At 46.6% G+C, this 27,774-nt stretch overlaps 1 protein-coding gene across 8 annotated transcripts in view; it reads right to left on the minus strand.

The window, feature by feature from the left end:
- PTPRS (protein tyrosine phosphatase receptor type S) overlaps positions 1–27,774 on the minus strand; it is a 247,445-nt gene that overhangs the window by 82,700 nt on the left and 136,971 nt on the right. For all 8 annotated transcript variants that reach the window (XM_073323722.2, XM_073323721.2, XM_073323720.2 and 5 more), the window contains exons 3-5: positions 26,349–26,494; positions 24,981–25,122; positions 8,693–8,881 (exon numbers count right to left, since the gene is read on the minus strand). In XM_073323722.2, coding sequence (XP_073179823.1) covers positions 8,693–8,881; positions 24,981–25,122; positions 26,349–26,494 — 477 coding nt within the window. The remainder of the gene's footprint in view (positions 1–8,692; positions 8,882–24,980; positions 25,123–26,348; positions 26,495–27,774) is intronic.

The following is a 27,774-nucleotide window of genomic DNA, read 5'->3' on the forward strand; positions in this document are numbered from 1 at the left end:
ACTCCAGAGCTCCCTTCAGCCAAACCCCCTCCAGTTGCCTCCACTGGCAGTGCCCATCATGAGCTTTCTGCCCACGCATGTGACATCTCGCGGGCAAGAGAGAATGACATCATGGCTGGCAAGTGACATCACTGCCCCTCCCTCTGATTTCCTGTCATACTCCTGAGATCACAAGAGCCTGGAAACCACCTTCCTTTGAAAACATGGAGGGTCCTTTTCCCCACGGGCATTCAGATTTGCTGCACAACTCATTCAAGAAATGGATTTTTACCCCAATCCTGAAAACAGGGCAGACTTGGCAAGTCCCCACTCCAAACTCTCCCTACCATATAGAAGCGTAACAGCTCCTCGGTGGTAATAATACTCTGACATTCGGCAGCACCTTCCATCCAAGGATCTTACAGTGCTTGACAAATATCAGCCTCTCGTTCCCCCCACGAGGTAGAGAAGTACTCTTATCCTCACTTTACAATTGGGAAACTGAGGCACCGAGGGTGAAGTGACTTGGCCAAGGTCACAGAGGGAAGCTTGAAGCAAAGGCAAGAGCAGGACATCTGCTTGCCAATCCTTTGCCTTAACCATAAGGCCATCCTTTCCTCCTTATCCTTCAGCCCTGCTCATCCTTCTCTCTTTGCACTTCAGTGCACCTTTTTCAGGATAGAAGGTAAAAAGAAATATGTATCACTGGTTACAGTTAACCTTTATTTGAATTATTTCCGAAGGGGTTAAGGGAAGAGAAGTGTTATATTGTTAGGCTATTAGATTCTAGTTAGACTCAACTTCTAGTTAAAAGGTTAGACAGTTTGCTGGAGAAATGTTAGCATCTAGTTAGGGTTAGGAACTCGCTAAGGTTAATAAAGCAGGTTGGTTAGCTGTCAGGACAAAGATCAGAGAGCGCGGGTGAGAAAGAAAGAGGTGGGAGGACTGTTTACTTGGACTATCTCCACACAGGAGCGGACGGGCAGGTTTTAAAGAGAGCGAGAGACAGAGAAAGCAGCAGAGGGTTATAGATAGATTCAGTGGAAATACAAACAGCCTCTAATACACCCTTTTGTCTCAAAATCAGAGTGAAAATCTACCATCTGTGATGCAAATGTGGAGCAAGACTAAAGGATGGGGGTGGCAGAGACAAGAAGAACCGTGCATCACCCCCTGCTGGGGACTGGCTGTTACAGCGCATCTGACTGCCCTGGACACAGCAGCTTTCAGTGGAGGTACGCTGACTGCGAGGAAATGCACTGGAAATCATGGCCACGTATGGATGGAAGGCAGGACCCATTGCCTTCCTGAATTATCAGTTTATGGATTGACGTTAAACATTCACTCCCAGTGGAGCCCATGGGAATAGGTGACAGCAGCTCCAGTGCTTGCGGAGAGCTCTTGTCTTCCCAATTTCAGCCAGGTGCATGGGAAACAGATCTGGGAATGGCACAGGGAGATTTCTGATGGGACCCACACCTCGAATACAGGAGATGAAATCTGGACCAAAATGGAAGTGACCGATTGTGGGGAGGAAAAGCAATAGTCCGAATGATTTCTGGGACACAGATGGTAGATTTTCACTGTTGGAGTTTCACATCTAACTAGCTTCATATTCAATTTAGTGGCAGCTGGACAGTGCTGGAAGGGGATTGCAACAAACAAATCTATTCTCCAGTGGCCAAATGCATCCCCCTGAGATTGCTTGGGGACAGCAACTCTGGTCCATAGCGGGTTAACACATAGGGTTGCCAATTTTGGTAGGACGTATTCCTGGAGGTTTCATCACATGACATAATCTTTCATTAAAGATTCACTTTTAATTCCTGGAGACTCCAAGACAATCCTGGAGGGTTGGCAATCCTATTTACATAGCAGGCTGACAGTGCCTGAATGAGCGTTAAGAGTGCAGGACTGATTCTGCGGGACAGGACGGGACTGGTGTTTGCACAGAGCACCAGAATAGCAGGGGCAGCTAAATGCATAAGATCAAATTTTCAGAAGTGGTCTCTGATTTTGGATGAAGCCCTCCGTGAGCCTGTTTTTCAAAGGCGATAGGCCCATGCAGCTTCCGCTGATTGCAACTGGGTTTGTGGGTGCTCAGCACTTCTGAAAAATGAGGCTCAAGGTTGATAAAGGTGCCCCCAAATTAGCCCTTTTGGAAACATGGTCCTTAGCGTCAGCAAGGTGGGGAATTTCCCAGTTCATCTAGAACAGTGTAAAATCTAGTGATAGCCCTGGCTGCTAGAGGCCATGCAAGCAGAGGGTGAGCCTCTGGAATAGTGGGGCTGCCAGGGCTCAAGTGGCATGGGCAACAGATACCCGCCATACCCCCAGTGTCTTCCCCAGCCTCTCAGGGCATGGAATCTGATCACCAAGAGGCAACTCGTGGAGTTTGCATCAGCCCAGGAGGTCAGGCTGCTCGCTGGAGTTCAGTGACGCAAGACAGACGCTGCACTCCAGGCACGGTTCCATTCTCAGGTTACCGCCCAAGCCTCATCCCCCGCCACGGGCACGTGGGGCCTGTACTGACACCACCTCCCCCTCCGTCTTTTCTAAACAACAAGCTATGGGTCAAAACTGAGCCCTGAAAATGGGAGACGTGGAGGTGCCATCATCATGGCAACCACAGGAAACGTACCACCACGGCCTACCAGGCCACGTGTGAGAGTGTGCCTTGCTCTCTCCCGGGGGTGGCGAGCAGTTTTCTAAACCCTCAACAAAGAAGCTAGCATGAAGGACTGGCTGCAATTTTAATGCCTGATCCTGTCTGAGAACAAGTCGGGACTTGGCACAGGGAGGAAAACGTGACGTGAGTGTTGCTAGCAGATTCCCATCAGGGTCCTGGCACCTCAGGAAACAGGAACAATCTAGAAGGGACATTTCTGTCTAATCACTCCCCGCACAACCTCCCCCAAACCCCTGCAATAGACGGCTTCCATTTTAAAATTCAGTGCCTGATGCCCCCCCCATAAATTCTCACTTCAGACAATGCCAATAACCCCATTAGATGTGAAACTCCAAGACCTCCTGCAGGTGTGAACACAATTACCACAGTTCCAGGGTAAGAGCTACGGTCTAATTGGGGAATTCCAGGACAACTGTTGCTAAGTTATGAAAAAAATCTATCCAATGTAAGGAGGTTTGTGTTTAGTTATATTTCCTCATATAGATATATTTTAATTATGATGGTGATAGTTATTTTTGTAGCCTGCAATACCCCTGCGGAAGTTCATTAAGAGGGCAGAATATCCCTACTGAAGGAGTTAGTACAAGAAATGCACAACATGCCTCTCAAAAAAGCTGTTAAGAAGGAATTAGTTTAAAGGGCGAGGGTTACAAACCTGGACATTAGCAGGTTTGTTTCAGTTTTCTTTTTTTAAATCGAACAAAACTTACCAAAGGTCTCTGAGTGTTAAAAATAATGAAAAACAGAAAGGAAAAGAAAAATAAAAGTTTGTTATAGCCAGTTATTTCAAAAGCAGAAGACGACACACAAGATACAAAAGGGTTCAGTGCTCGTAAGGTTTAAGAAGTTAGCTGCAGAGTATTTCGTTTTCCCCTCTAGGTAACACAGGCAGGCACCAGACATTGGCTTGACCCAATTCCATTGTGTAGTCATGAAGTGTAAATTTCTCTCTCAACAACATAAAGATGGAACATTTTTTGTTCGTGTAACAAGTAGACCATCCTTGGGCTGAGATTTTCAAAAAGGCCTCAGGGAGTTGGGTACCCAAATTTGGATGTTTTCTTCATGCTCCTTTGAAAAATCCCAGCTTTTAATTCCTCCAGTGACCCTCAGGGTTAGTTGGCCCAAAGTCTGTCAGAGGTAAATTATTTCCAATAACCTGGATAGTGTTAGGGAGGAACTGATCCTAGATGGAAAAAGGAGTCTATGGATAATGTCCCTAAATTCAGATTTCCTGATCCTTAGTAACACTGAAGCCCCGCTGCCCTGCCCCAGCAGTATAAAGGGACCTCAAAGCAAGTGCAAATGGAATGTACACCCACTGTAAAGCCCCTTTGCACAGCTAGAGAAATGTAAAGGCTTTAGCATAAAAGAGAATCAGGCACAGACAGAACTTCTAATTTTATGCAAATCAAGTAATGAGCTCATTTTCATGGTTGCAACTAGTTTGCATACAGCCATAAACTCAGTCTAATTCAATGGGGTGCATTTCCTCCCACTGAATCAGTTCCTATACAGAGCAGCAGCATGGGAAGGTTCCCATACACACTGCCCTGCCAGCACATCTCAGTCCCAATCTGGGGAGAGCTCCTCTTCAGGTAATGGGCATTTGAGTCTCTATGGCCCATGAGGTTCTTGGCCTTTCTGGTGAGCCTGCCAAGTAGTGCCAAGAGTGATGGTGAGCTTGTGATGTGGGATCTGTAATGGAAACCCACTAAACTCATCTTGTATAGGGGCCACCAAATGCCCATTAACGGGCAATGATTTTTAATCCCGATTGAGCTGAGCAGGCTTCCTACTGATGGCCTTCAGGCAAAAGGCTCTGGAGCACATTTGTCATATCCTGAGGCATCCCGCACCCCAATATGAGCAAGTGCTACACCCTCAAGAGCGAGATTTGCTTTCTGGAAAGATAAATGTATCAAACTGAGTTTGGACATTTGTGGAGCTCACACAGGCAGGGTTTTCTCTACCCTGCTCCACTCTTAGGCAACATCTCCCACACATTACATTCCTCACAAACACACGCTCAGTCAGCCACACCCAGTTCTTAAAGTGACAGCTCCCGTTAACCAAAATACAAGCATGAGATGCGCAACCCAAAGGGGAGAAAAATTTACTACTGTAACCTCTAAATTCACATCCCCATACAATGTCCTGCAATGTGAAATAATTTAGATAATTATTCCAGCAGCCTCATGCTAACATTGATTTCACTCCATATGGGTCACCAGACAGATCTGACCCCATAACCATCAGATCTACAACACAGCCCTCCCTTACTTCAGCTATTGGAGGAGGAAGGCACACCCTTCTCTGCGAGGAGCAGCCGACCGAGCGGGGAACAACTATTTATGAACTAGCATTTAGAATGCTGGAGAACAGGATTCCACGGTTCCTGTTTCCGGGAGTAGAGTATGGTCTAGTGGTTAGAGCGAGAGACAGCACAGACAAGAGTAAAGAAGTCTTAGTTTGGTTTATCTCCTGGGTTTAAACTTGGGATCTCTAGAACGAAAAGCGTAAGCTCCACTGTTTGAGCTAACTACATTAGCACTGGGCAGTAGCAGGTTCAAACTTCTCTGCTGTCTAGCCACTAGACAGGAACAAAGATCCACCCTTTGTTAGTGTGGGTTACACAAGCACATAGTTTGGCCTATTTCTTCTGAAAGGTAGTGTGGCAAAGTGGATGACATCTGGGTCTGTCATGCTAGAGACCTGGATTCTTGACTGCAATGACCTTATCCAACCTCTCAGTTATCCTATCTGTAAAATCGATGAATGACAGTTGCCCCCTATAAGGTAGGTATACTGCATTGCTTAATAATGGCTTGTGAAGCACACAGAAATATTACTAACAGTCAGTGAAAGAGCTCTGATTAGAATTCATTGGCTCTTGTCTTATAGCTCAGTGCACCTTCCCCTAGGCTACAGGGCACTGGGTAAATGAGTGACATTCTATCAGTTGTGCAGGAATGCATGAGCTCTGCAAGATGCATGATGCCTGGCAGGTCTGCCTGGAGTCCCTTATTTCCATCTTTATAAGACGAATAAACTATGCTGAATTTCTACAGGACTTTTCATCTAAGAATAGATAAGCTCTTCGGAAACAATAATTAAAAAAGCCTGGCAACAGCCTGGTGCCATCTCACCATCCCCATTTGGCAAATGGGTGAATGGAGAGACAGAAATCAGTGGTCTCGTTTCCCCAAAGGTGCCGAGCATATGGAGCTTTCAGTGACTTCAACTTCTCTGAAAATCAGGCCACGAAGCTAATCAAAGCAGGAACAGAACCTACGAGTCCTGATAGCCAATCTCCTGCTCTAACCAATAGAACAAACTCCCTCCTGAAGCAGAGAAAGAAGTGACAGGTCTGTCACTTTCAGTGTTTTGTGAGTTTACTGCTTCAAGAAGACTAAATTTCTAAACAGCTGTAAATGATGTCAGTTCCACACAGGTCCCTAAAAAGCAGATTTAGCCAGAGGAACAAACATCCTATACTGAAGCTAAATGATTTATTGGGATGACTGTCTAACAGTGAATTTAGTGGGTGGCTCTAAGTGAAATACCAAATCGAGCCCAGCTCGGAAATACAAAGGGATATTGTCACCATCATAATTGTGTTAAAAATAATCTAAAAATGTGTTAGTAATACCTCCTGTTATGGACACAAAGTATTTTAATATTCTAATTTATCTTTCACTATTCATACTGGTTAACTTTATTTGCATTTCACTCAGCGGGTAGGCAATGAAACTAAGGGAGATCAGTTTCATTTGTGTTTGAAGGCTCTCAAATCTAGAATCCATCCTGATTCATCAAGCGCTTAAGTATTTTGCTGAACTGGGATGGAGCCAAGCACGTGCATAAGAGCTATGCTGAATGGGGGCCACAATTAAATTAATTTGTGGGTCTTATGGACCAGCCCAATAAAATTGCATCTGAATTTCCAGTGATGCAACAGAATGTATAAGTAAAACCATCCTTGTCACTGAAATAATAAACAAAGTTGGACTGTGTTTTCAAAAGTGCCTTGTGATTTTGGGTGCTTTAGTTTATGAGTGCCCAGCTTATGTCATCTTAATGTGGCCTGATTTTCAGAGGCCAGAAGATCTGGCCCCTTTAAGATATCTCAAGTTCGGCACCCAAAACCTGATGATTCTAAAAAACACAGGCACTTTTGAAACTTTCAGCCTAAATATATAACTCCCCCCAAAATGCTTCCATTCATCTTGGACAAATGTTTAGAAGTGCCTCAATGACTAGGGAGCCTAAAGTCTCCTGGAGGGGATTTAAGATCCTAAATTGCTTAGGTGTTTTTTTTTCAAATTGTAATAATTAAATTTTACAAATTTACGGCCTTACATTTAGGAGATAGTGTTCTCTTGTGCCAAACCACTGCTATTATAAAGTTCTAGGAATCAAAGCAATTAGGAAATTAATTTTTCTGGGCAATAGGAATGCAAAATATCTGATGGGGAGGAAACAGTATATAATTGGAATGGAGAGGTAAACAAGGAAATTAACCTTTAACCAGTCAATGCTGGCCCTCCAGCACCAAAAACCTTAGAGCCGACCTTATTCCAAACAGGACAAAAGAGCAATTAGGTTGTCATGTTTTCTGACATTCAAATCTTGCATTACAAGAATCAGATCTGAAGATTTCAGAGCCAGGGGAGACCCAGGTAGAACTAACTAGCTCTTGCCCCATTGGCTGACTTGTAGAACAGCTGAGCCTGAAAAGAGGCTCCCACAAAGTGACCCCAGTTCCCACGATAAAGCTCTGCCCCTTCCCTCCCCTGTTCCTGTGCCAGGAAAAGCTCTTACAAATGCTCCATCTCTTAGCCAAACAAGGGTTATGCGCCTCTGGGCAACTAAAGTGAGACTAGGTCTAGCTAAGCCTAATCAGATAGCCGTGTACTCTCCAGACTGGCTTAAAGAGGCAAGTCTGAACTGTGGTAAAAAATCTAAAAGGGTTGCTTTTGTTTGAGTTTCCATTGAGAGGTGAAGCTCCCAAAGGTGACTTCATGCTTCCCAGAGAGAAAGGATGAATATTTTTAAACTGGACAATTTGACAGTGCTTTATCTGTAGCTTTCAAAAATAAAACCACGTACACGTGCACAGACACGCATGTTATTTTACTTACATGCACACAAACACAAACACACACACAGTAAGTGTACAAACAGCTCCTGAAATGTGAACAATGAAAGATGCCACACTAATGTTCACAAAACCAGAAGAGGACACATGGACGAACAGATGGGGGAAGACAGAGAACTGACAACAGCCACAGAGCTGGGGTACATCTGTTCATGGAGTACCACTCCACCGGGCATTGCCGCCCACTACCTAAGGTTGACTTGAGAATGCTCAGAACTGCTCTCCAGCGATGGCTTCGGGAAGGCGGCAGACCAAAAGGATTAGATACCAAAGGGATCCTATGAGAGGCTTGGTTCTCCCACAGGCTGCGGAAGGTCCCGTCCACACCATGGATGGGACTGTCCCAGCTGTGACAATACACAGCTGTTGTGGCCGTGGTCCTGATCCCGATGTGAACAGGACTGAAAGCTCCACGCTTGGTACTGTCACCCTCCTTCCTTCACTTATACGGCTCAACATCTGAGCACGACCCTCTCCCTGCCCCGCGTTACCCAGAACTCCCTTCCTCTCTTTTAGGTCCCCCTGGTTAGGCAGAGCACCGTTCCACAAGTGTTGCCAAACTACCAGCTTCCCTGGGATGGGAACAGGTTCTCAGTGGGGTTTGGTTTCCTCTCAACCAACCTGGGGGATGGGTGCAGAAGATGATGAAGAAAATGAAGGAAACCACCACCAACCCAACCACCTTAGGGGAGCTCATGGCCGTTTTACCAGATCTTCTGTAGAACTGCTTATGTTCTAATCCACAGGCCAACAGGGTTGGCTCACACCAGCCACCATTCTGCCCAGAAAGCTCTGCTTGAGGGCTTTCTCTTTTGGGCCACTCCCAGGGTTCATTCCCTACTGGGCTCGCAGGGAGACCTTACCTGATCTCAGCTGCTTTATCCTTCCATTACTGGCGCTTGGGTCGACGGGCAGGAAATCTTTGAACCATGTAATCTCAGGGTCTGGGTTCCCGCTGGCTGCGCACAGCATGGTGGCCGTCCGCGTGCGCTCGACCACCTTCAGCTGGGGTCCCATGTCAATGTTTGGGAAGCCAGAAGGCAGCTGGTCTTCTGCGGGAGGAAAGCAAAGGAGGAGGGGCTTGGTTTAGTGCCCTTTCAAGATCAGGGGTGGTAGCGGGAAGGCTTAATTCAACAGAGTACTCTAAAGAGAGACTGTCAGCAAGAAACCCAATCCATTTCAAAGAGCAAGTTCAAAATATTTTCAGATATGGCCCCGGCATCCCCCTCCCAATTGTTGTGGCTTTACAATTATTTGTATTACAGCCAAGCGGCTCCAAACAGCGATCGAGGCCTTGTTGTGCAGGGCACTGCACACGCGGAAAGACGATCCCTGAGTCAAAGACATTACAATCTGAACAGGTCATATTTTCCTGTTTTTTGGTGTTTTTTTTTTTTTAAGTTCTTCTTCCCCTTGCTGCCCACAGAGCCTTGGAAATCGGCCAACTGCACAAAGAGTGAAAGTGACTATATGTGAAGTCATGTCAAACGGACAGTGGAAACTAGCCGAGAAAGGAGGGGAAAGATCTTTCAGCTATAGTTACCTTCGGGGACACTTGTAACAACAGGAAGCAAAACTCTTTTAGACAGAGCATGATTTTTAAGGTTATTAATTTCAATAGTTGCAACTCTAGGACAAAAAAGAGAGACACATCAACAGCTACAAAACAGCTCAGTTACCCTCTTGTCCTCTAGACCAGTGTTTCTCAATGACCGGCCCATGGACCGGCGCCGGACCGTGGCAGCCTCCTTGCCTGTCCCTGAGATTTCCCTGACACAGTTTAGGAACGCAGCAAGCCGGTCCCTACTCTAGAGTATTGCTCTAGACTTTGTCTTTCCCAGGGGAAAAGGTGTAGTCGTAACTCGAGTTAGCGAACTCGTGAAAATGAACATGGGATTGGCTGCCCCATAGTCTTCACTATGCTAACTCATGTTAAAACCTAGAGTGACTTGGAAAATGGATTTTCCACCCCACAAAAAATGTGGAGATTTGGGGGGGGAGGGAATTAAAAATTTCAAATTGGAACGAAAAGTCAAAATTTTGAAATTTTCCATAAAATGAAATTCTGGGGGGAAAAAAGTGTCATTGTAGGTCAGTCAAAAACATTTTGTTTCCATTTTAACCATTTTTTGATGTATATGATAAAGTAAATTTCAAAACAAAATGGCATTTCAAAACAAACGTACTGAAACTTTCCGTTCGGAAAATGTCAAAAGGGGGCCTCAGACATTTTAAAAAATGTTTTTCCCAACGAAATTTTGTTGAAATAGATACAATTTGCGCCCCCACCCCTCCCCCCAAATTTTTGTTTTTGGCTGAAACGTCAACTGTTTTGGCTAAATTTTGTTGCCCAGCTCTGGTGAAAAACTATAGACTGCCTTGCATTCCCTAGGATTTTACCTTGCGTTAGGTACTACGTGATGGCTAACACAAGTTAAGGACACACCATTTTTTCTAGCGAGGACCGCCCCTCATGCCTGACAGCCTGCAAAGAGGATATAAGCAACATGGGACAGCTTACAGAGATTCTCCTTTAACTCCAGTGTGGATGCATTAGGAGCCCAGGGATCAGTGGGTTCAAGTCCAGGGGTGGGCACAGCACAAAAATTTAAGAATGGGATTTTTCCAAAGCCTGCAGCGTTGGTCTAAATTTGCTTGCACTGAAGATAATGGGTGTTTTCATTGGCGGTGGCAGCAGAGATACGCCGATGCTGGATGCTTTTGAAATCCCAGCCTACAATGCCCAGGGTTGTGAAACATCGCAGACAATTTCAAATGCAATGGTGAGGTTGCATCCTTCTCGCACCCGGCTGTGTTCCCGGGTCACAGGCCAAGCTGTGTACTACACATATGGCTGAACCCAAGGGACAATGGGACAAAAGAGAGGAACTGGAAGCCTAGACTTGTTGCTTCTTCCCCCACCCCCTCTCTCTTTTAAATGAGAGGCAGCCACAACTCCCAGGTCCTAATGCTGGCTCTGCTAACTGTGTTTGGTTTTAGGTGAGTTATTTCATTTTGCTGTTCCGCAGTTTCCGCATCTGTAAAACTGGGGACATCACTGGGGCACAGAGTCAAGGTTTGTACAGTGCTTGGAAGCAGCGGAGCACTATGCAAGCCCTAACAAACGTCATTATTAACGGTGCTCGGATACCGCAGGGATGAACAGTATAAATGCCTAGACTGTCTGAATTTTCAAAGGCAGCCTCCTTGCCCTGAGCATGCCAGGGAGCAATGGGGGCCTGCTGTGTCCATTCGCAGCTAGTGACCCGTCAAGGGGGAGAAGCACTAAGCAGAAATCTGGTTAACGTACAAGCGAAGGGCTTGATTACACACAAAAACTGTACCACTTCTTAACAGTGTAGCTAAAGCAGTATAGATCCCCCAGTGTGGGTGCTGGTCTATCAGCATAAAGCTGCTTTATCATTCCCATACAGAAAGGGGAATAAGTTATATCGGTGTACTAGCCACCTTTATACCAATAAAACTGCATCCACACTAGGAGCTGTACCGATTATAACTATCTCAGTAAAAAAAAACAAAAAAAAACCAACACGAAACACATTCCTAACGGATACCGTTATAGCACACAACCACTGCAAGCAGACAAGGCCTAAGGGATGGCATTGCAGTTGCAGCTTGCCACAGTTTAACACACCAGACCACATTTATAGCATCAAATCCACCCACGGGGCAGAAGAAAGAAGAACTTCTCTCACTGTTTCAGCGTCTGGTTAGGGGTCTGTGAGATTGGCTGCTGGGTTCTGCTATAGATCTGTTTTGTGACCTCAGAGAAGTCCCCTTTTTGTGCCCCATTTCTTCCCCCCATCTGGTAAAATGGGGATATTAATAAGCCTCTTCTGGTCCCTCTCAAGATTGTTTTGTGATTTCATGTGTGTGACGTGTTTTAGGATACTTAGCTGACAGGGGCTTTTTTAGTGGCTCAGTATTATTCTGTTTCCACTCCACAAGCAGGCAGGGATTGTCTCTTGCTACATCTTTGTGTGGCTCCCAACACAAGGGGTCCCCCAACCATTGCTAGGGATTTTGGGTGCTACCTGAATAAAAGGTTAATAATAATAAAAGCAGCTGGGACATGCCACGGATTACCGGCCCTATCCTGTGTGCTGCTGGGAGCCCTCCACTCCCAGGTGAGAGAGACTTGGCAACTTGCAGGACTGGAGCTCAAAACAGTGTCTCAAAAGAAAGTCAAGGGAAGGTCTTAATTTGCTTTCTGTATTGGAATACAGAAACAAATTTAAGGGACTGAGCTAAACCAAGAGACCGTGTCCTTAGCTCACCGAGCTGTGGCTAGGTATTACAACAGTCTCTGAGCAGCATGCATTCCTGCAGCTTATATCTGCTGAGCTATGCAGGCCCATCCAAGAGGGAGCTCAGGACAAAGATGCAGCCTCGGAACTGCTCTGCCTACGCCCACTTCAGCCAGGCTTTTAATGCATTCCCTTCCCTTTTTTAAACAGGCCGTTGCATGTTGTTAAAGTAGCCAATGTCTGATTGGCTGAAGATGACATCATTATTGATTACTGCTCGCATTCTGTTTCCTGGAGATGCTACTCCACCTGGCTCAAACCCGAATCTGTTAATTTCACAAACCAATTAATCCGCGGAGAGAATAGCCCTCTTGACTGGCAGGGTGCGTGTGTGAGTGTAAGAGTGTGCGGGCGTTGGGGGAGGCCTGGTACAACTATTATTACTGAGTGTTTCTAATTAAACAAAAATGTTAATCTTGCAGCACATTGTGCAGAATTCCTCTGAGTTTAATTAAAACAACCGCGGCTAGAGGCGTGATCAGATTTGAGGATCAGATCAGCAGAGGAAGCATCTCCGAACACAGCATATTCCACTGATTCAAGTGCTAGGATTTCCTTCCTGTCAGGAAAGTGAGACTGTTCTTCATCCCTTAACAACTGGATTCCATGCAATAATGCAATCAGCTCAATCCCCACAAAGACATGAACACACCCCTCTTCCCAGTCGCCAGACACCAAACCGCACCTGCTACAAACTGCCTGGCTTGGACTGCGAGTTCTATTTCTAAAAGTAGTCCAAGTGTCTCCGAGAACAGAAGACTCATGATGCAAGATGAAGAAACCTGGAGGACACTTCTGGGCAGCTGTCTGCAGCTGACTCACGCTGGCTTTGTAGGGAAACATTTTCAGGTGTTGTGCTTGCTGTATTATTAGTCTCTCCCAAGCACCTTGTTCATACCTGCTCTTGGATTTAATGGTTTAAAAAGGCCTCCCCTGGGGAAAAGCTGGTGAATTACCTCAAGGCCACTGAACAAAGTAGCATGAGAAAGTGCAGGGGAAATGAGCGGGTGCTTCAGTATTCATTTATAATAAATCCTACCAGAGGACATGCTCTGCACTGGGGGTAAAAATGCATCAGACCGTCCGGGGCGCATGCGCTCACACGCACACAATCATACAAATAATGCTGAGGTCATGGACTAGCAAGCAAAAGCACTCGCAATCTCCGTCTCCTTGTCACTCTGGAAGGTGGCAGCTCTGTGTTCAGATAATTAACTGTGCTGGAAATGAGGATGAGGAAGAGAGATAAAGCGGGGGTTGCTGCTACTCTTTTCCCCGGGGTCTGCATGGTTGTTTAATCATTTAAAAGGTGCGTGCGCTATGTATTAAATGCTATGCTGAAGCAACATGAAGGACGCACAGTCAAGCACCTGGATGTCAGGAAATGCAGAAGTGAGAGTAACACTTTGCCCTTCTCTGCAGACACCTGGATCTCATAGAGTTTGACATATGTTAAAAAACTAAGCCTCACATCAACCTCCCCCAGATTATCACTGCTGCAGGAGCGGGCACAGAGAGCAGAAGCGACTTGCCCAAGATCACACCAAAAGTCTGCAGCAAGCCAGGAAGAAAAGAACCCAAGTCGGCTGAGTCCCACTCCCGCACCTTGCTCATAAGGCTGTGAGCACCCAGAGCTAGCTCTCATCCCCTGCATGCGTGTGTGTGACATGCCTTTGATACGCTGATCACATACTGACAGGTTTCAGAGGAACAGCCGTGTTAGTCTGTATTCGCAAAAAGAAAAGGAGTACTTGTGGCACCTTAGAGACTAACCAATTTATTTGAGCATGAGCTTTCGTGAGCTACAGCTCACTTCATCAGATGTTGAAGTGAGCTGTAGCTCACGAAAGCTCATGCTCAAATAAATTGGTTAGTCTCTAAGGTGCCACAAGTACTCCTTTTCTTTTTGATCACATACTATTTCTCTTTGTGCCTCATCCAGTGCATTAGATGCCCCACTAACCACTGTGTGGGTGAAACGAGACAATCATTGTGTTCCCCAATGAGCTCACACAGAAAAGTGATAGAAGGCAAAAACACCCTATCTCCCACAGATGAACATCTTCGCAGAACGATCCCTCCATGTCTGACCTCTCAGTCCTCATCCTTAAAGCAAACCTGCCCAACACCTCCAGAAGATGAGCCTGGGAGCTTTAAATTCATAACTCTGCTCGACACCAACATTAATGGATTTAATAAGACACTGGATATATGGCTCATTACTACAACAACACTCCTTTGTCTCACAACTGTAGAGATGTTACCTGCCCACTTCAGATTGAATGGCGTCTTGCAACATGTGTGATCTCCTTATCTGTTCCACTCTTGTATTTAGCTGTGACACTGGGTATGTCTAGACAGCAACTAGACACCCACGCCTGGCCCGTGCTAGCCAACTTGGGCTTGTGGGGGTCGGGACGTGTGGCTGTTTCATTGCTGTGTAGACTTCTGCGTTCAGGCTGGAGTTCAGGCTCTAGGACTCCGCAGAATGAGAGGGCCCCTGTAATTATATAATTGAAGATTATCTTAAGGCACAGTTGTGTGTCCAACCTTCCATTTCATATATTCTGACTTAAGAGTTTAGGTACAGAACCATAACGCTTCATTACACTGTATTCTTTTTTTGGCGCTTCGTTTCCTAGGTTTTTGGCTTTTGTAAGAGAAAGAAAAAGAAAAACCAGACGACCACACAATCTTATAACTGACAAGACCAGCCATCAAAAGCCAACTGGTGCCTAGCAACGCCATTAGAAACTTGCACGCTTGTAGGCAAAGGGCACCAGTCTGATGACTTGAATCTGCTATTGCAGCACTGCAGGCTGAGCATATCTTTCTATACCTATGCATCATTTTTTAAAATAAAGATTGGATGTTTTTCTAAAAGATATGCTTTATTTCAAGAAGGAATTATTCCGGGGAAGTTCTATGGCCTATGTTATACCGGAGGTCAGGCTAGATGACCACAGTAGTCCCTTCGAGCCTCAATCTATGAACTAATTTTCTTCCGACTTGGCTTAATTTTTAGGTCAAAGCAAGCTCTACCAAACAAGTCAATTTTGAAGAAAATCTGGTGAGAGCTTTTAAAGTTAGCGAAGCAATTTTTAAAAAATGCAAATAAAATACTTTTAAAGTATGCCCCTTTTGGGCTCAACATTTTCGACTGTGCATTCAAAACTGAAAAAGTATTATTTTATTTATTTCCACTGCATGGGCGTAGACATAGTTGGGCCATGTCTCACCGAGTTAATAACCAGGCCCACCCAAATCTGAGCCTGTGTGAATGCAGAAGCCAACTTCCATCAGGCTGTGGATCAGGAACCCCTAGCTGAAGAGTGGGCTCTCAGACAATCTGTGAAATGCCATGGGTGGCAGGGAGCAGAGAACCAGCCTAGCCTGCCCCGTGCTGCCTCTGCCCAGAGCTGCAAACTTCTCCCAGCCCTGGACAAATCTGGTGAGAGCTGGGCCCTGCATAGGTGCCAACTTCCCTCTGCTGCCCTGGCTTAATCCATGCCTGCCCATGGGGCTATGGGGATCACTCCTTTTCATTGGCCAGCCCAGCACCCAGGCTCGATGCACTCATATCCCTTCTCTGCACCCAGTCACCCCCCTACAATCCTGCCTCCCAGAGATTTGCTACAATGTCCGATCTTTGGTCATTGCCCATCCACTGTAAATTGGGTCCCACCCAAATTTCCACTCGCAGCTTCACCAGTCACTGCTTCGCTGATCTCAAAAAATGGCAGATGGGGTTTTGCTTGAGCTTTCCACACACCCACACTGGGCATTACCTTTGGGTAGGGATCACGTGTAGAAAACTTCAGCACAAAAGGTGACTGTTTAGGAAAATTACGAGCACCTGCAAAAAACAAGGTGTTGCAATGGAGAGAGTTTTGCAACCTTGCCTATAGCAGGTTCTGCCAAGTTTCCCTAACAGTTATAAGAGAGTTCAGATTTATATAGACACTTTCATCTCAAAGTTTTCCAAAGTACAGCCCTTTTTAGGGAGGAATGGTTGTAGCCAGTGTTGTACAAGTTGTGGGGGCAGGGGAATTTTATCCTCTGACACTGGGCCAAACATCTACTCTTACAAATCCATATGGAGGTGACAGAAGTTTGTTTTTTCAAGTTGCATCTAAAAGCTGCACACAAAAGGGTGAACTGCATGGAACTCAATGTATCAACTGCTGCAGGGTAAAGGATGAAATTGACCCTGTTGGGATTTAATCCCTTGGTTCCTAGGAGTCTGGGTTTACACTACCAAGCCAATTCCCCTCCATCCTGTAGAAGCATAAAGAAAATCCTTGAGCAGACAGCCAGAGTGGATGCTGGAATCAATGGCTATGAAAAATACAGTCCAATTCCAGCTTTCAGAAGTCATGTATACCAGGCCCATGTGTCTCTGGGAGAGGATACAGTCACTCAACAGAGAATTGCCTTCCCCTTGATCCTGCTCTCTGGCCATCAGTTCCAACTTCTTTGTGTGTGTGCATGCATGGCTCTCTGCCCACAGCATCCTTCGCTGGAGAGCTAACATCTTTGCCCAGCTACTTCCTTCCCTTTTAACCAGCCTCTCTCTCTCTCTCTCTAGACCCAGCTCCTTTCTCTCTGTGGATCAAATTCTTAGAGAGAATTTCCCAGGGCTTCTGCCCCGCAGGTTTGAAAACATTTAACAGAGGTTCGCTCCGGACAGCTCTGCCTGAATTTAAGGACTGTCTCAAAGCTAACCCCAGATCCTTCCCCACTGCTTTTCCTTGTTCCTTCCCAATGATCTTCCTCAGCTACCTCTCTCCCTGCATATGTTCTTCCTTGAACTTCTTCTGCTCCTCCAACACCAGCTTCTCTCTCTCTCTCCCTCAATTTCACAGTCTGTCCTCAACACAGCCATGAAGGCTGCTGCCTCCTGATGCTGAAGGGCATTTAGGCAGACAGTTGCATCAGGTACAGAGCAGTCACCCACCCCAGGCTGTTGCTGGACATGAGGGCGGTCCAAATGTGCTGTGCATTTGCCCAACCCGCTGTAACAAACATCTGTCCCTGGCTGCTCCTCCTGTGCTGTCTGAAGAAGGAGATGGAAAAATACAATCTGCTTATGCACGGGGGAAAAAAACCCTCCCATGTATGTGGAGCCTGGAGAAAGTCCACAGCCCGGAAGTGGGGTGCTTGTGCCAACCACTTTTCCTTCTCTGTAGGCTTCCATGGAGAATGTCAACAGCTGGAGTCAACAACAACTGAAAAAGCACTTCCAAAACCTCCCCAGTTTCTATTGCATTCTCCACACCCAGCAGGACCAGCTTTGCAGGCACAAACTCTGGCCATGTGGGAAAAAGCAGTCACTCTTTAGAATCACAGAGTTAGAAGGGACCGCAAGGGTCCTACCTAGAGTTCTCCCAAGGCTCAGATCCCTTGGGAAATGGAGCAGGAAAGACAAACCAGCCGGCCTGGCTGGAATCAGAAAGACACTACTGGAAGTTGAATGGTAGCCACTATGAGGTCTGTCCTGTTGAGTGCTTCTGCTCCTGACATACCTTTGCTTCCTGCTTTTGACCAAAGGGACACGACCTCTTATCTGCTGGGTGCAGCCTCCAAGACATCAGGCACGTCAGGGGTCTGATCCTGGGGCAGCTGATTCCCCAGTGTATAGGCAAAGGGGGCTATCTCTGACCCCTGAAGCATCAAATGGGGAGGGTGCCCTCTCTTTCTGTTCCTCTGACCGCCTGCACAGGTGCTCTGGGAACCCTGTAACTGCTCAGACCTGTGCATGACATGAATGTGCACACACGTGTATCTGAGCATGCCCACCACAAGGGAGCCGGCACACTGCAGAATGACTGCTACCCCATTCCCGCATGGCCCGTCAAAGCTGGGCCCCATGATTCCACACTCAACGGCGCGCTAGAGTAGCAGCTTCTGCAAGTGACAGGTCACATATGCCTCCCGTCTGCACTGCAGCCTCTGGCCTTATGTTAAGCATTAGGCTACTGGAGGCATGTTTGAGAAAGACAGGAATGAGGGACCCAAGGAAAGAGGAGGAGAGGACAGGTGAGGAGGAGAGGGGAGGAGAAGGGGTGAAAGGAGAGGGAGGCGGAGGAAAGGAGAAATAGATGCCAGCATGCTATCTTTCAGATTCTCTCTGTGATTGTAGAGGTTAATGGATTCATGCTTTGTTCTTTTAACTCTCCCAGCACTTACAAATGGGTCCGGCGCAGGGTAAAGAGAAGTCAATCTCTCCTGTCTGAAAGCAAGGAAAGGTCAGGAGAAGAATAACTTCAGCTTAGGAGGAGAGAGGAGTGGGCGGGGGGCGGGGGAGGGCAGAGAAATCTATAAACAACCTGCTACCCCGTCTGCCTCCCAGGCTTCCGGCTCATCACCTCACTTGCTCTTTCTCTCCGTCACTCAGATTTCATTATGTGGGGATCCAAGCTACCCTCCCACCAGCCAGCTAATACAGGCACCTAACAAGGTCCTGGTGGGCGCAGAGAGCTAGAGCTTGCTGAGCAGCATGCCACAAGTATGCTGGAGAGGTGCCGGCAGTAATGGGGCTCTGCTGAGCCTGGCTACATGCGTAGTGAGTCAGGCAGCCAGGAGAGGCAAGCTCCTGTTTTGTTGTCTGTCTCGCTGACTGACACTTATCTGATGCCGGTACCTTAGGAGCCATTGTCACACGGTGCATGCAAGGAGCCCCGCTGCCAAGCACAGCTCCTCATTACCTGAATGATGCAGCTCCTCTGTCGGAAACAGCATGTTCCCATTGCCAGGGCAATCCAGAGGCTTCGCTAGGACCAGGACTGCAGGACAAATGCTCTCTCTGCTGCTTCCTCTTAAACTCAAGTCATGGAAACCTCCTCCACAGGAACTATTACAAAGGCACCTTCCTCGGGAACCATCACAGCTCCTCAGAAATTAGTGGCACCCTACTGAATGCAGCTCCAGACCACTCAGTGGCACCCAGAGACAGGCGCTATCTTGTCAGAGAGTGGCCTTCCTAAGCCTAAAATTCTACAGGGAGCAACAACCTGCCACATGCTGCTGATGGGAGGTTAAGTGCCATGTGGTGAAGAAATGTAGGAGTGACATTGAGACTCAGACACCTGCATGAAGGGTGATGGGCGGGTGACAGAGACAAACAGGGCTGCATGAATGGCGTCAGGAGAGCAGCATGGAGACACCTACACAAAGGGGGCCGGTTGTGATTGGGCATTGGATCTGTCTATTTCAAAGACAGCTGGCATTTTGACAACAGAAGGCCACCAGCTGGACAGCAGGAGGGTGCTCCCTATCACAGGGGGAGGTGCTTTGCTACATGAGCTTTGTGTTAGGTCTTTGTTCACCACAGTAAATTGGGGACCTGCGCATAAATTCAGCTCACCAAATCACACTAGAGAACAGGATGACTGGCTCCTTACACACATAACTATAAAGTACAGGAAAAAAAGCTGCGTGATCTTGGGGGACTTTAATTTGAGGGACATATGCTGGAAGTCTCATGCTGCCAGTACTAAAACATCCTTGGACTATGTAAATACTATACATGTCAATTTCCTAACTCAAAAAGTGTTGCATTCAACACAAGGGAATTCTATATTAGACCTTGTCTTGATAGATAAAGAGGATCTGACTGCAGAACTAAAAATTAATGGCAGCTTAGATAATCATGACTTGATTACATTTATAATATGCAAACAAAAAAAGTCCAGAACAATAATAGCTGAAAACAATAAAAGCTGAAAACAATTATGAGCTGAATCAGCTTGGAAGAAGAATTTAATCAGAACATTGTGCGTGGTAATTGGGAATTGTTTAAGAACACCTTACTAGATGCCCCGAAAGCCATAATCGAGGAAGAAGGCGGTACTGGTTAAAAAACTTAGAGGCTTAGAGGGGAAGTGAAGGCAGCTATAAATTTTTTTTTTAAAAAAACACCCCATAATAAATGGAAGGATGAGGAAGTTGATAGCAATGAATATAAATCAGATGCTAGAAATTGTAGAAAATTGACAAGGGAAGCAAAGGGACACAAGGAGAAATTTATGGTCAGCAGAGTTAAGGACAATAATAAGTTTTTAAAATATATTAGGAGCAAAAAGAATCCTAACAATGGCATTGGTCCATTACTAGATGGAAATGATAAAATTATCAATAATAATGCAGAAAAGAAAGACATGTTCCATAAATATTTCTGTTCTGTATTTGGTAAAAATGCATGATGTAGTCATCATTTGATGATGAGAACACTCTTTCCATTCCACTTGTATCTCTGGAGAATATAACAGCTACTAAATAGCAGCTACTAAAGTTAGGCATTTTAAAAATAACTTGCATCCAAGAGCTTTAAAAGAGTTGGCTAAGGAGCTCACTGGACTGTTAATGTTGCTTTTCAGTAAGTCTTGGAACACTGGGAAAATTCCAGAAAACTGGAACAAAGCTAACATTCTGCCAATGTTTAACAAGGGAAACAGGATGATCCGAGTAATTACAGGCCTGTCAGTCTGACATTGATCCCAGGCAAGATAACGGAGTAGCTGATTTGGGACTAAATTAATAAAGAATTAAAAGATGATAAAGTAATTAACGTCAATCAACATCGTTTTATGGAAAATAGATCCTGTCAAACTAAACTGATTTATTTTAATGAGATTACAAATTTGGTTGATAAAGATAATAGTGTTGATGTAACATACTTAGACTTCAGTAAGGCATTTGACTTGGCAGCACATGACACTTTGATTAAAAAACTAGAACAATATACAATTAACAGGACACACATTAAATGGATTAAAAGCTGGCTAACTAATAGGTCTCAAAAAGCAATTGTAAACAGGGAATCATCACTGAGTGGTGTGTTTCTAGTCAGGTCTCAGAGGGATTGCTTCTTGGCCCTACACTATTTAGCACTATTATAAATGACCTGGAAGGAAACATAAAATCATCCCTGATACGATTTGCAAATGACACAAAAATTGAGGGAGTGGCAAATAAAGAAAAGGATGAATCACTGATATAGAGCAACTTGGATTGTTTGATAAACTGGATGCAAGCAAATTATGTGTGTTTTAATATGGCTAAATGTAAATGTATACACCTAGGAACAAGGAATGTAGGCCAAACTTTCAGGATAGAGGATTCTATCCTGGGAAACAGTGATTCTTCCGAAGATTTGCGGGTGTTGGTGGATAATCAGCTGAATATGACCTCCCAGTGTGGCACTGTGGCCAAAACAGGTAATGCATAAATGGAGAATCTCAAGTATGATTGGAGAGATTATTCTACCTCTGTATTTGGCACCAGTACAGCCACTGCTGGAATACTGTGTCCAGTTCCAGCATGCATAATTCAAGAAGGATGTTGATAAATTGGAGAGAGTTCACAGAAGAGCCAAGAAAATGATTAAAGGATTAGAAAACCTGCCTTATAGTGATAGATTCAAGGAGCTCAATCTATTTAGCTTAACAAAGAGAAGATTCAGGGGTGACTTGATTAGTCTGTAAGTACCTACATGAGGAACAAATATTTGATAACGGGCTCTTCAGTGTAGCAGAGAAAGGTATAAAACAATCCAATAGCAGGAAGCTGAAGCTAGACAAATTCAGACAGGAAATAAGCTGTACATTTTTAACAGTGAAGGTCATTAACATTTGGAACAATTTACCAAGGGTCTTAGTGGATTTTCCCTCACTGGCAATTTTTACATCAAAATCGGATGTTTTTCGAAAAGATCTGTTCTAGGAATTATGCAGGGGCAGTTCTCCAGCCTGTGTATACAGGAAGTCAGACTAGATCAAAGGTTCTCAAAGTGGGGTGTGTGGAATTTATTCAGAGGGGAGGGCGTGAGAAACTTCAGGAAGAAAAAAAATAACCACCTTACTATGCACAGGGACGTGCACAGCAATACAAATCTGGCCACTTTTGGAGGGACACTTTCTGTACCCCTGAGGCTGCAGGAGCTTGCTCTCCCCTGGTGGCCAGAAGAGCTGGCTCTCCGTCTGCGGCCCCGAGGACGGAGAAGTGGTCATCTCCTGTCCCAGCCCAACCCCAGAGAAGTGCGTTGCCCCCATTGGTGGGGGAGGAGGGGCGTGTCCCTGCTTGCCCTCCCTTGCTCTGACTGTGCACATTTTATTCGCAGCAATAACTAGCATCGCTGATTCATCCAGACATATCAGGCCCTCAGATGGAGTTGTGCATTTGTCTTTAGATGGCGCTGGGCATTTTGATGGATTTCTGTGAAGCTTGCCTAGCATTATGCAAAGTCATTGCCATCTGAACCTGAATCCATTTGCTATAACGCATTGTGCCCGTTTAATTGTAAGCACGGACGACAAGCGCCGCTTCTGCTTTTGCTGTTATTACAACGGATCTTCAGCTCATTCTTGCCACAGGAAAAAAAACCCAACTCAAGTGAAAAAACAAAGATGTCGAAACAGATTCAAGTGAAGCACCCCACCACATCTATCGGTAGATGTACTTGTGTGGTGGAAGGGGTGGGGGTGTAAATTACTACAGACACAAACAAGGGGCGTGCGAGCCAAAAAGTTTGAGAACCACTGGATTAGATGATCACAATGGTCCATTCTGTCCTAGGCATCTATGAATTAGGAACTTGCTCATGGGCCATTCAGCAAAAGTACTTTAAAAGCTACCAGGAGGAATACTTTGCAACTGCCAGAGATACCTACAGCCTTCTGGGCTGGGAGCTCGTATGCCATGCTCTGCCATGAGGCTGGCTAGGAACTCCTAAATCTATCACTAAAGATGTAGAAACAGCTGCACAACTAGTGCTCCTACTGGAAGGACCCATACATCCAATACATTCCTACAGCATTTCCTCTCGGGAGCTCCCCACCCAGGCAGTGCTCCCACACCATTCCCTACGGCAACACCTGCTGGGAACACCCTCCCAGCCAGCGTATACACCATTACCTATAGGGCCTTCCCATCAGGATGATTTACAAGCTCTTCTTGTCTGAACCAAGAAGCTCATGCATCTCCTCCCCATAAGTGGGTTCATTTCCATTAGCAGGTTGGCTTTGTTCCGTGTTGCAGCGGTTTTAGATTTCTGGGACTAATAAAAACACCACCCAGTAGGCAGGAAACATTTGGAGGCATCAAAAGCAGGAGAACAACGACAGCGGGCCCTGGACACACCTCCCCTCCCTCCCCCGCCAGCCCCCAAAACACACACTGTGCTCACAGAGAACGTTTCAAACAGATGAAATGTAACAAGAGTCTGTAGACATATCCCTTACAGTGGGGACTGGTATGAGAGAACGAACGAGAGACAGGGTCTTGAGGGAGAATGTGGCATAACCTGGGGGTTCTCACCCTTTTTCTTTCTGAGCTCCCCCTGCCCCACCCTCCCCAACATGCTATGGAAACTCCACGGCCCACCTGGGCTGCCATAACTGTTTTTCTGTATATAAACCCCCTGAAACCTGCTCATTGCCCCCCTAGGGGGCCTGGATCCCCAGCTGAGAAACACCGGCATAGGCGAAGGCCAGAAGGGGCCCAAGGGAGAACAGGTGAGGGAGGGACTTGGACAAGGAAAGGGAACTGGAGAGCAGCCTGTCACGCAGGAGCTCAGCTTCACTACATCAAACGATAGGTGCTCTCCTGCAACCCTGGATGACAGGGATTAGATTTCAGAGAACGATGGAGCCTTCCTGAGCTGTCCATAAACGTCCTGAGAAGGGAGTTTCCATGGGACAGGACAGAGCAGGGCTGAGACAGAAAGGCCACCTGAAGCATTTGAGGGAGGAAAGGAGCGAGCAAGAGCGAGAATGTCCCAGCACAGCCCCATCTACTCAGAGACGGCTGGGCACAGTTCCTGCGCAACTGAGGAGAAACACTGCCACGGGCGCTGGGGAACGTAGTCACAAAGTGGGGAGCTTCTCCCACCCAGCTGCAAACAGAGCCACTCCCAGCGAGCTGCCCTTAATATACTACCCCGGGCAGGTGAGGTGCACCCCCAGGGCTGCTGACCAGAATCAGCGATACTTTGGGAGCAGGCAAAGGTGAGCATTTGTGCCTCAGCCCCACTACTCGTATGGCAACTTTGTAAGAACAAAAGAATGGCCATACTGGGTCAGAACAAAGGTCAATCTAGCCCAGTATCCTGTCTTCCTGCCAATGCCAGGTGCCCCAGAGGGAATGAACAGAACAGAGAATTATCAAGTGATCCATCCCCTGTCGCTCATTCCCAGCTCCTGGCAAACAGCCACTGATGGACCTATCCTCCAGGAATTTATCTAGTTCTTTTTTGAACCCTGTTATATCCTGGCTTTCACAGAATCCTCTGGCGAGGAGTTCCACAGGTTGACTGTGCGTAGTGTGAAAAAATACTTCTTTTTGTTTGTTTTAAACCTGTTGCCTATTAATTACATTTGGTGACCCCTAGTTCTTGTGTTATGAGAAGGAGGAAATAACACTTCCTTATTTACTTTCTCCACACCAGTCATGATTTTATAGACCTCCTTTATATCCCCCCTTAGTGGTCTCTTTTCCAAGCTGAGAAGTCCCAGTCTTATTAATTTCTCCTCATACAGAAGCTGTTCCATACCCTTCATCACATTTGTTGCCGTTTTCTGAACCTTTCCCAACTCCGATATATCTTTTGAGATGGGATGACCACATCTGCATGCAGTATTCAAGATGTGGGCGTACCATGGATTTACATAGAGGCAAGTTGATATTTTCTGTCTTACTGCAGAACGGATGGGGGAGAAAAGGGGTCAGTAAGGGGAAGCTGCAGCAGGCAGACCTCATCACCCAGAGAGCGGGTATCCTTCACCCTGCTGGCACCCCTGCACCGACAGGCCAGCATGCTCTTTACCTCGGAGAACGGTGAGCTTAGCATGGACGGTGATCTCCCCGTGAGCATTCTGGGCGACGCACTCGTAGACATTCTCGTCCCTGGGAGTCCGGAGGGGCTGGATCCTCAGGACAGCACCCGCGCTCTCGTCAAATTCAATGGTCTGAGACAGAAAGGGAGACAGAGGGATTGAGTACAAGGCCCGGGCCCTGGGCATGCTCTGTCTTGCCCACACAGGGGGCAGCTGCACACATTGATCCGGCTACAGCAGCTCCCCCTTCCTGCCCATCAGTTCTGCATTTTCCCCTCAAGACCTGCCCCAATGCTCACGGAAGACAATGACAGCCTTTGCACTCGCTTCAACAGGCTCCGCATCAAGACCTGTGATTACAGGATTGAATCGCACCTGACCCCCCTGCCCGTTTCATTCAACAAAAGCTCCCCTGCTCAGCTGAAAGCCCTGGAACACCAGTGAAACGATGAGCCTTTGCAGGAGTATGGGGATGTGGAGACAAGAGCCGCAAAAACAGAATGAAATATTCGAGCCCCCTCTTTACCCCATCTGCCTGAAGAGCAGATGTCAGAATGTCCCTCCCAACCCACAGCCGGCTAGCAGTGTAGAGGTCCCATTGTGGGTCAAGGCTCAGGGTGTCAAAATATGACTACTGCCCTCTCCTTGCCCTGCCACACACTCTTATTTAGATATTACAAATAAATTGGGTCTGGCCAGGAATGCCAGTAACGCTCACCCTGGGCTGTGGTGAACCTTAAAAAAAAAATACGGGCGGGGATAGGGGAGGTGTATTTAAAAAGTTGGCTGAGCTAGAGAAACGTCAGATTAAAAGGGCCAGTCCAGTTTGTGTTTCTTGGTGGAGAGGAAGAAGCAGCTTTATAATAGACACTTAAAAAGAAGCAACAAATGTGCCTAGTCTCCTCTCATTTTGCAAAAATCACACAGCTTAAGCCTCCAAGCTGTTAAAGGCTAAGAACTCACAACTCACTCCATTTATAGCTAACTCCCCCGCCCCCACACACACACTTTTATTGACTCCTTAGGGAATTCATGTAACAAAGCTGCTTTATGTCTGCTTTGCTCTTTTTACTACTTACACACACACTAATGTCGACACGTCAATCAGCGATGTGACGACGACAGCATGTGTCGATGTACCTGAGCTAACTCTGATCTAGTTAGCTCCAGTAACAACAGCAGTGAAGCTGCAGCAGCATGGACTAGTTGCTCAAGTACATACCTAGGGTCCCAGGTGGGCTTGTAAAGACCAGGCTGCCACGGCTAGATCAAAGCTAGCTCAGGTATGTCTATACCTGCTGCAGTCACAACTCTGACTGCAGCCACGTGGACTCGCGTAGTTCCAGTCTGTCTCTTACCTCAAATCTCTGCGAGTTCACTTTCTTCCCCTTCTTGTTCCAGGTGACCCGGGGCTTGGGATCCCCCGTTGCTTGGCATACAAAAGAAGCCACACCTCCTGACACGCCAATTTGGTCCACTGGTTTTTTAATGAACTCCGGGGGACCTTTAAAAAAACAAACAAACAAAAAACAGTAGATAAGCCCTTATAAGAAGCAGTCATAGTTAAAAAAAACCCCACCATTCCTTATACTATCACAGCTATCTAGCAGAGCTGGGGAGTTACCATGGAGCCTGTCAAGCACTAGTTTCCAAGGAGACACCTTTGTGGTGCTGCCCTGCCCTCAGTTTTACAAACGGGGCACCTGTTTCTTTGTTCTAAGTCTCTTTCTGGTGACTTAGAAGACAGAACTCAAATGTCCTGTGAAACTTTATATCTCTTTATATGCAATGCTATAATTGGTGGGGGACACAGAGCCCCTGGAATAGGGGGAGCCCCTAGGAGGCATGGGAGAACAGGGGTGCACCCAGAGCCTCTGGCATAGGGGGAGAATGGAGGACACTGGCATGGGAGAGGGGGCACACAGAGGTGAAGAGAATCTAGGCGAGCATGGGGAAAACGGGGGGGGGGGGGGAATAGGGGTTCACCCACATTGCTTGGGCATGAGGGACACTGCTATGGAGGGAATGGGGGCCACACAGAGCCCTTGCCATAGAGTCAAAGAATGTAAGACAATGGTATGGGGAGGGACGTGGCACGAGGAATGGGGGGGGCACACAGAGCCCCTGGCATCAGGGAGAGGGTGGGGATGAGGTGCACTGAGTCCCTGAAAAAGAGAGGGAGGGGAGGGTGGAACTTGTGTGGGAACAGAGGGATGCAGGGAGCCCCTAGTATGTGCAGCATGCTTCGCCTTCAGAAGCTAGGAAGTGGGTGACCCATTTTTGTGCGTGCGTGCATGTGTATTTTTACACACACACACACACGTATCCCCGTAGGTTGGAAAAGCGAGCTGACAACGTAGAGCAACAAACCAAATTCATCACCACTTGAAACAATCAAGTTGTCAAAACTCAGTGCACAGCCAGAGTTTGCAGACTGCTCCGGCAGCTTTCCCCCCAAGAGACTCTGCAGGCTTTTAAACCCAAAACCAGGGGATCTGCGCAGCTCAGAGAGGGGCCCAAAAGCCCCTCAAACGCCTCTCACATCCAGCTGCGCAGAGATGCAGGCATGCCTGATTAAAAAAAAAAACAAACACTCACAGCTGTGACTGGGTTTTATCCTTCCCTGGACAGTGACTCCCCTCCAAGCTTGAGAGCCTACAAGAGCACCTCTGAAGGAAGAGGGAGAGGGGAAGACTGGGCAAACATTACAAGCAAGGAAAGAAAGAGTCAAGGGGCTTCTGGCGGGAGGAGGGCTAGACAAGGAGGAGTCTATCTAGAACAGCG

Source organism: Lepidochelys kempii, chromosome 25 (assembly GCF_965140285.1).
Source record: "Lepidochelys kempii isolate rLepKem1 chromosome 25, rLepKem1.hap1, whole genome shotgun sequence".
Taxonomy (NCBI): domain Eukaryota; kingdom Metazoa; phylum Chordata; order Testudines; family Cheloniidae; genus Lepidochelys; species Lepidochelys kempii.